At 40.8% G+C, this 9439-nt stretch overlaps 1 protein-coding gene across 1 annotated transcript; it reads right to left on the bottom strand.

Moving 5' to 3' along the window:
* Nucleotides 1–616: 616 nt before the first annotated feature.
* LOC134437436 (uncharacterized) lies at nt 617–5422 on the bottom strand. The gene is made up of 7 exons (XM_063186926.1): nt 5222–5422; nt 4745–4881; nt 4069–4162; nt 3577–3906; nt 3285–3456; nt 2726–2865; nt 617–2380 (listed from the first exon to the last, which is right to left on the bottom strand). The coding sequence occupies exons 1-7, from the start codon at nt 5420–5422 to the stop codon at nt 2057–2059; spliced, it is 1398 nt and encodes a 465-aa protein (XP_063042996.1). The 3' UTR covers nt 617–2056.
* Between the last annotated feature and the right edge of the window lie 4017 nt (nt 5423–9439).

The raw sequence follows: 9439 nt of genomic DNA, 5'->3' as shown, positions 1-9439 counted from the left end.
CTTTAGAGCCAGCAGTGGCAGTAGCGGCAGCAGAAAGAGCAGCAGTATGGCCAATAGTGCACAGCAAAAATGCCAGTGTTAAATTAACTCTGAGGGTGTTAAATTTAACACTGGATGGGTGTGTATATGCGTCCACTCTTTTTGGTGTTAATTTTACACTAACACTGGTGTTAATATTTTTACACTCAGATATCGTTATTTTTTTAACACTGTGGGGAGCTAAAAGTTAACACGGACTAACATATGCCTAGTGTCAGTGTTAATATTTTTACACTCAGCTATAGTTATTTCCAACACCTTAAGGAGTTAAACGTAACACTTGTTAAGTGTTCATTTTACACCACACTAGTAATATTTTTTACACTTAAATCTAGTAATTCCAACACTGTAGGGAGTTAAAATCTAACACCAGCTAGTGTCACTAGTACTCTCCACTAGTGTCATTTTAATAAAATGTTACACTACTGCGGTTGAAAATGCTACACTGACTTCCAATGCATTCAGACCAATGGGTGTAAAATTTGATTACTAATAAAACCACCCACTAAACCCATCTCAAAAAAATACACAAGGCAAACACTTCTTCAGAGAATGTATGTTATTAAATGGCCACCACATCACATAAACAATGAACAGTTTGCTTGGATTCACATAGAGTTACAAATATGGAACAAAGTACACTTGCTCAACTATGTCAATTGCATATCACAAGGTCTGTAATATACCAATTTATTCTCACAGTGAAAACCTATTTTTCCCTCCTCAATGTCAAATGCATTTAAATGATCAAACAAAATAGTGAGTCTTTACAAATCAAAAGAGTGGCATTTTTGTATTTAACAGTGACACTGTGTCAACAAAGGAATCTCATTTTCAACTCCAGTACACACATCCCAACTTTATACTTCATACTCTGTGACATAGTTTTTGACCCAGGAAGTGGTGGAAACTAATGATTCAACGAAGAGCATGGATCTGAAGAGCATGTTGGTGGTGAGAAAATAAACTATGATTTTTAAAGTAGGAGCCATCACTTATAGCTCTGCATAATCTCTCCTGGTGTGGTTTTACATCTTTGAATCTGTTACAGAGTTCATTGTTACAAAACATTGATGAGAGAGACCCACGGATAGGCACATACATGTTATTCTGTCTCTTCTCACATCAAAACTGACACCCAGAACATGCTCTACATTCTCTACTATATTCCATTTCTTTTCAAAGTGTGTCATCCTTTTAGATTCTGCGTTCAGACACAAAAATGGGTTTTCTAGTTGATCAAAACAACTCTCTCCAAAGTCTCCCTTGATGCATCAGAAGACAAACAATTAAAAGGGAACTTCTACCAATGTCAATATGCTGTTGTATTGCTCACGCTACCCTTGACTTGTGAGTACCCGGTGATGCTATTTTTTTGTGTGGGCAGACTTTGTTTGCATTAAAAACCTTCTTAGCATAGGCCTATGCCAAATATTGTCCCAAAAGGTATTGCTAGTTGTCTGCTGATGTTGCATAACTTTTTGGATGTTACTGTGAATAAATCAAGATGTTTTTTTTAATGTAAACAAACTCTGCCCCCATTACAATGACCAGGATCTCGGAAAAGGCTGAGGGGAAAAGAAATTTAAAAAAATCTCAGGTACTGATAAGTCCAGGGTAATGTGAGCATTACAACGGCATGTCAAAATTGGCAGAAGTTATCCTTTAACAACAGCCATCTTTGAGTGAGCATGAACATCATTAACCAGTTCCTCCATAGAATCAACTAGACACTGCACAGTGCTCTCTGGAACACCTGAGGCTTGAAACGAAGCAGTAACAGAGCTGCACATGTCCCTAATAACTGCTGACAGGATCTGGATCAAAACAGTCTTTATGCACTCGAGAAAGGTGACGTTGGTTGGTTAAAACAACCAGGTTCTCCACAGTTCAATCGCAGAGACTTTGCGGGATACAGTCCATGCTCAAACTTCAAATGTCTAAATGACATTGAACAAGTGGTGTGGTGTAGTTTACAAAAGTAACGTGCACATTTCTGGTCAAAATGTACCTGTCTTCAAATCTCGCAGTGAAGAAGCCTTGCTCGGATTTCTTTTACCCTGGGACTTTCTTTCACTTTGCCGACGTCAATGCCATACACAGTGGTTTGGATGAAGATGAAGAAGCTGGACAGGGCATCATCATACGACACAGCAAAAGCATAATGCGCCTTGAAGAGCTCATCAAAGGCAGCAACTGGGGTCTGCATCCTGCAGGGAATGGCCTTCTGGTCCAGGATGATGTAGAAGTCCTGGATGCAGTTGCTTCTTTCTCCAACACCGAGCAGAAAGGGCTGTCTGGGGCCAGTTTCTTTAAGGAAGGTCTCCATGCTTGATCCCACCTGTGAGTGAAAAAGTGAGTGTGAGTGATGAAATGTTTTTACTCAAGTCATTTTAATTAATGTGTGACTGACTGTATGAATGGATGTCTGACCCCACAAGTGAGTGTGATGAAACGTTTTTTACTCAAGTAATTTTAATTTATGTCCGAATGAATGTATGAGAGCAATACACAAACTGATGAATTAATGAGGAATTCAAGGCATGGATCCCATGAATGTACACAACATTTGTGTGAAAAATGGATGTATTACTTTTTAAAAACTGTTTAACTGCACCCCAAGAATTACAATGCCATATTGGCTCCTGAAAACCTTGCATCAGTGATGTACGTCGTGAAAAAATACCTTCATGAACTTGATCAGGCGTCGAGTAGCCTCCGACGCACTCATCTTGCAACTCTTCTTGCCTTTAACTGTTGGAGGCAGGAGGTGAAGCAGAAGAAGGATGGCAGCCATCTCAGAATCCCACTCCTCAGAATGCCAGACTGCAGAAATAGAAGTGACACATTGCCGTGTCAGTTAGTTATGTTTTCTTTAATTACAAGATGGATTGAATATGGTCAGCAATAAGATGCAGTGTGTACAAATGTTATTTGTAGTAAAGGGGAGAAAAGCATGAGAGAACACAACAATGTCCTATTTTATTTTTGCACTGAAAGCATGAGTAATCTACTGTGTCTACTATTCAGTGGGCTATATGCACACATCCGCTACTTCCTGAAGTTTAGTGTGCTCCTGGTTTCCTGTCTTACATTACTGTATTTGACCATAGTTGTGGTGTCAGACACACCTGGATTAATCAGTTGGTTGAATAATGTAAGACAGGAAACCAGGAGAAGCCTCAAGTTCAGATAGTTGTGGATGTGTGCAGATTATTAAGATTATGAAGCCTGTTAACACTTACCACTATCATCAGACTCTTGTTGTGCAGACAGAAGCAGCTCATCAACATGTGGACTCGGAGTTAGGTTCTTGCAGCAATCTGCGATGACTCTCGGTTTGAAAAAGGTTGGCCACTTGGACAGGAATTTACCAGACACCTCCTCACCAAAGATCATTGAGAAGTCTTGATCGATCTTATAACAGAAAAGATGAAGTGGAAGAGAACACAGTTGTCATGGAACAATAGGCATCAATTAAACAGTCAAGTAAAATAAGGCAACCACAATATTGTCACGAATGCATGTTATGCTTACCAAGCCAGGTGTATCCAAAAATCTGGGAAAGAGATCCAGGACAGTAGAGGCACTTTCTGGGTTTTGAATGACTCTTTGTCTGTGCTGGAATGTAGCCTTCATCTTATTTTTGACAAGGATTGTATCACTTGAGTGTTTCATCGTTGATATGGCTTCCCTGCATTCATCCCCGGTCAACTGCTTCTCATCTGAATGGATACTGCGTGGAGTCTTGGGGCCCTCTTGGAAAGTTGTCTTGGATTTCTTGTGGTCTTGAGCAGAGGTCCGCTGAACAGTTTTCAGCCTCCACGCTAGGTAACCGGAACCGCTCTGATGATCATAAAAATGTTCCTGTTGATAAAGAAAAACAGAATCATGACCTCATAAAAAACTTTTAACAGACCCCAGTTAGACGAGGGATGCCACACCCAGGACTGGCAGACTTGCTATTGACAAAAACAGTTTTAGAAATATACAAAGAATATACTAGGATGCATTATGGTTTGCGCTCACATAGCCATTCTTGGAATCTGGGTCACTCAAATTCGGGAACAGTGTTGTAATCCCAAGTGCATAGAGGTTTCGCACATTTACCGGAGGCACCCTCCTAGGAAGAAAGAGATCACCAAAAAATGGAAAATTTAATTAACGAGTAATTGTTATAATAGTTAACCTATTGATGCCTGATTCTGCATAGTGCAACATTGACCCTAGTGCCTGGAGATGTATGCAGTATTTATATATATTTTAAATGCAATTAATGTCATGTTTTTATGTGCAAGGGATGCTGAAATATTTATGTTTTTGTAAGTTTACAGTACCTATTCCCAAATAGGGCTACAGCATTTAGCAGGCGTTTCTTTGCAGGTGCTTGAGGCATCAATGGGTTAAGCAAAACGTAAAAAATTGTTAAAAAAAAAAAAAAAAAAACAATTTAGTATATAACAGATATATATATATATATATATATATATATATATATATATATATATATATATATATATATATATATATATATATCAGGAGTAAATACATTCTGCAATACTACAAAAATAAATGAATATCAGATGACATCAACTTAGTAAAATAAACAGCTAAACTAAAACTGAAGAGCAAATTAAAATCTGAATAAAAATAAAAACTAATGAGAAAACAACCACAATCCAATATTGCAAGTGCATTCACTTACCCATGGTTCTCCACCATATCTGCCACAAGAATGTTGACCATCTTTCTTCTTGTAACATCACTGATGGTGCTTGTTTTCTTGTACTCTTCTAGTATTTCTTTTCCACCGGGCTTTGAACACAGAACATCCCTAACATTCTGAAACGACAATTGCATATCATTCACATTGAAAGGACAGTAGGTATTTCTTCTGATGTAACAGTTGTTTGGCATGACGAATGAGAATTAGCCATCATAGCAGAGCTCTGCATCTTTAGTCCAACATCATATAGGTAGAACATAACACTAGAGTTGACACTGCAATTCACGATAGCACAGGCAAACGGCACATGCACCCTCTCATCTTGTAGGCACCTTCAGTCAATGCAATGGAGAACACGCCCACCTCAGTCCAAAAATATACTTATTGTGAAACTTTAATATAAGGTTCGACATTGGTCTAATTGACATCAGGGTCAATAGTATTTGATTAACTTACATCTCTTGCAACGTTGCCATCCAGGGGCCCTTCAATCAGCTGTCTCCTCCGAGTCTTTGTAGATTCCAGTATCACTGTTGAGTCAGAAGCCACAGAACCTGATGATGACCCTTGGGATGCACATGATGGTGACCAGTCTGATGAAGATGAACCCTCTAAGAACGTCACCTCAATATAGGTATCTAAGAGAAAATACAGCATTGTAAATGACAATTGACAATACACATCCATCGATTCCGGAACTTGAGGCTGCTCCTGGTTTCCTGCCTTACATTTTTGGACAAACTGATTAATCCAGGTGTGTTTCACCTGACAACTATGTTCAAACACACCTTGATTATTCAGTTTGTCCAATACTGTAATGAATATATAGCCTAGTGACCAAAACAGGAAATGTGTTACAACTCAATTTACCTTTTAATTACTTCATTAAAACTATAAGCCTGCAATCACTAACCATTGCATTCCTCTGCCTTGAAATACACCCCTGATGTCTTTAAGAGTTCATCAAATATGTCTGAATCCACTTCCACATTAGACGAATCCTTCAGCCTCAAAGAAGCAGAATCTGGCAAATTGAATTTCGCCAGAACTGAAACACAAGATACTGTCAATAAGCAAGGTTTGGGAACAACGACCATGCATTGAGCAAAGCTGATGGACTATAAATACACTGGAGTTAGTATGATATATAATTGGATATAATATATAATTACATAATTAAATATAAAATCTGTAGTTTCCAACAAAGACACTGTCATGTTTATTTGTGCTTTTAAGGTTTTACAGTCAAATTAGCCCAACAGTTACCTGCTTGCAAAAACTGTGAATAACTGTACTCCTCCTCGGCCTGTGGTACCCTGACCCATTTGCTGACTCCTTTATATTCTACAACAAAGGTGGCTAACCCGCGGCTCTCGAGCCGCATGCGGCTCTTTGCCTGGTGACTTGCGGCTCTTGCGTTCATGTCCAAGTTTGTGTTTAGGCTACGTCTTATAGAAAATATGCATTGGAATTGCGCGCACAAAGTTGATGGCAAATACGTGTCCTGTGGTCTTGGTTCTACAGAAGGCCTTGCCTAAATGTGTCCTGAATGATCACGTTGGTGCGTGACATTTGTTACTGCAAATAGGCTACAAGACGTGATTTAAGCCTATGTTCTAAAAATAGCGCTTTCAAAACCGCGTCTTTCGCTGACTAGACAACATAGCGGCAAAAATGTTTTAACCTGAAAGATTTGGCCATCACTCAATAAGAAAATGTGCTGTCCATATTTGTAGATTCTATCGCTCGGATATGGCGGTTATAAATGTGCAAACTATGTGAAGAGAAAGGCGTCTGGAGCAGAGATGCGCCGAGAATCTCTGTCCTGCGTAGCCAGCTCGGCGCTCTGTTAGGAGGAGTGTTCATGGCTATTGACCCGAATGTGAAATTATGTTTTTGGTTTAAAATAGTCTTATTTTCGCGGGCTATAGACAAAATAGCGCCATACATAATGTTCTATCCTGGTTTTCGCTGTGAATGTCGGCCGTGGTCTATCAGCCATTGTCAAAGCGGTGCGGGCAGACAGCGTGCAGGTGGGAAACAATTTCAATCCACTTGTCGCTTGTCCGCGCTCAGTTTAGTCTCAAAAAGAAAACTTTGGGTTTTCCCCTGGCCGACTGCAGCACCCGCTGAAACATTAATGTGTAAAATGAACGGCGATTTGACGAACCACCTTGTTTTGGATGGTGTCGTCAGACATCCAATGATCATCGGAGCGCAAGAAAGCGGTGCCTGTGCGCCTAACCCCCGAATGAGCTAAGAGAGGCGGAGAATCTCTGTGCCGCGTTACTTCTTGCTCTGTTATAAAGAGTGCTCATGGAAATTATGCTGAGAAACGTGTTTTATTAAAATATGAAAGAATTTATGAACATAATTTTGACCTGTGTACCCTTGTCTTCTTATGTAAAACAACAATTTTATCTTGAAAAACCCTTTTCCCCCAAACAATTGAAGCAGTAAAAAAAAAAGGGGGGGGTTATCTTATATTCAGGATTGTAGTCAGGCCATTAAGTTGGAGTGTAACATCAATCTGACACTTTGTGTGTGTGTGTGTGTGTGTGTGTGTGTGTGTGTGTGTGTGTGTGTGTGTGTGTGTGTGTGTCTGTGTGAGAAAAGAAGAGATGGTTGTGTAGCCTATTCTGGTCTGTGGTGCGAGAAGGATGGGTGATGCCCATCTTGGTGGGCGCATCTTTATATGCCCGCGTGATGTTTGTGTGCCGATGTGGCTCTTTGCTGTGACACATTACAAAATGTGGCTCTTGGTCTCCGACTGGTTGGCCACCCCTGTACTACAGGAACCAGCATGTTGCTTTAAAGACAAAAATGGCATTACTTGAGGGTGGCCTGTTCCCAAATTCTTACATTTACTTACACATATTTACACACCTAGCCCTGGTGTGGTGGGAGGAGGGTGACTGAACACTACAATTACATTGTAGTTCCAATACATACGCTTAACAGACAACGTGACACTGACCCTGATGAAGGAAATCAAAGTTACTGTAAACACACACACAGGGTGCATCCCAATATGTGACCTTGCCTCCTCCACTTGCCTCCTCCACTTGCTTCTCGTCATGATGACATCACTGACAACAGCATTATATTTCAATATCTTGCAAAAGCTCAATTGTAAAGTCTTTTTCTCATTTGCAATTGGGATGGTGAATGAAAAACAGTCCCTCAAAAGTTGTTGTGGCGAGGCTGACAGCTGGGAAACTTAATCGTTTTCTCCACGGAGGAGGGGCCAGGAGGCGGGACGAGGAGACAAGCACAAGTGGAGGAGGCAAGGTCACATATTGGGATGAACCCACACACACGCGCGCGCGGGCATTGTGGGAACTAGATAGGCTTGACAACGCAGAGAGCTTTCCAGCCGATGCACTTGTCAATGCTAAACTTTTTTTAACCAAGCTACTCTTACCGAGGGTCTGCAACGCCCAAGACACCTCGAACTAACTAACGTTCTTCATGTGGAAAGCGCTTAACATGATCACTCAGAAAGACATAGACCACAATTTCATAAAGGTAATACCTAGGTATTAGTTCTAGTTCTACATGATGGAGCACCGAACACAGACCTCAACTTGGTCGCGCTCACAACAGCTGGTGGTTATAGAGTAGTGTGTGACTTGTCTTCTAGTCATTCACGAAAATACGAAACAAATCGCGTCCCTTACCGGTTCAATATGGGACGCATGATTTAACTACAATGGCGTTCCGTTCCGTATTTCAAGGGATGGTGGCAACCATAGCAGACCCAAACGCCGATGTGTTATCAATAAACACTCGTAGGAAACCGAAACTGTAGTTAACCCTACACCGAGTTACCAAACTAGCCACATAGCCCTACTGACAACGTACCTTGCACATAATATGAAATGTCGACATACTACACTCCAATTGTGCACAGCATTTTAAATTCACCCATAAAACTCAAAAAGCCTCCCCGTATGAACAACATAAATTATTTGAGGGACTAGTTTACTAAACCCTGTTCCAGTGCAGTGTCACCTAGCATGCTAAGCTAAGGTTAGTTGTTGGCCTAATTCGCTTGGCTACCCAGCAGACAAAATCAACCACAAAACGATTATATAAATCCAAAATTGACACTTATCGACCAAAACGTAACTTACCATAAAGGACAGATTTTCACGACGAAGTATGGTTGACTGTTGCCGCTGCTGACAGTGTGTCCCACTCCCAGGCAATGCTCCAGAGACTCGATTCAAAGGGTGGGTGTGTCCAATCTAACGAGTCACAGTGTAAATTCAGAGATTTTATTATAACGACCGATATTAACTCTGACACTATCCGGGACTGACTCCAGAAGACGTCAATATTACTCAATTCTGAGTAAAATTACTAGTAACCCCTGTTAATTAACACCAACACTGAGAAATTAACTCGGGCACATTTGCTGTGTGGTCACAGCCAGAAAGAGCAGCAGTATGGCGAATAGTGGTCACAGCCAGAAAGAGCAGCAGTATGGCGAATAATGGTCACAGCCAGAAAGAGCAGCAGTAGGGCGAATAGTGGTCACAGCCAGAAAGAGCAGCAGTATGGCCAATAGTGGTCACAGCCAGAAAGAGCAGCAGTATGGCGAATAGTGGTCACAGCCAGAAAGAGCAGCAGTATGGCGAATAGTGGTCACAGCCAGAAAGAGCAGCAGTA

Source organism: Engraulis encrasicolus, chromosome 21, assembly GCF_034702125.1.
Source record: "Engraulis encrasicolus isolate BLACKSEA-1 chromosome 21, IST_EnEncr_1.0, whole genome shotgun sequence".
Taxonomy (NCBI): domain Eukaryota; kingdom Metazoa; phylum Chordata; class Actinopteri; order Clupeiformes; family Engraulidae; genus Engraulis; species Engraulis encrasicolus.
Note: the sequence above shows the minus strand (reverse complement) of the source record. Positions and strands in the feature narration are given on the sequence as shown.

Bases quoted from the DNA above. Each gene is read 5' to 3' on its own strand.
- LOC134437436 (XM_063186926.1), bottom strand. From the start codon at position 5,422: ATGCTGTATTTTCTCTTAGATACCTATATTGAGGTGACGTTCTTAGAG. The intron at 4,163-4,744 runs GTAAGTGAATGC...CTTTCTTCCTAG, and splicing joins GATATGGTGGAGAACCATGG to GAGGGTGCCTCCGGTAAATG. The intron at 3,457-3,576 runs GTAAGCATAACA...TTCTGTTATAAG, and splicing joins TTTTGGATACACCTGGCTTG to ATCGATCAAGACTTCTCAAT.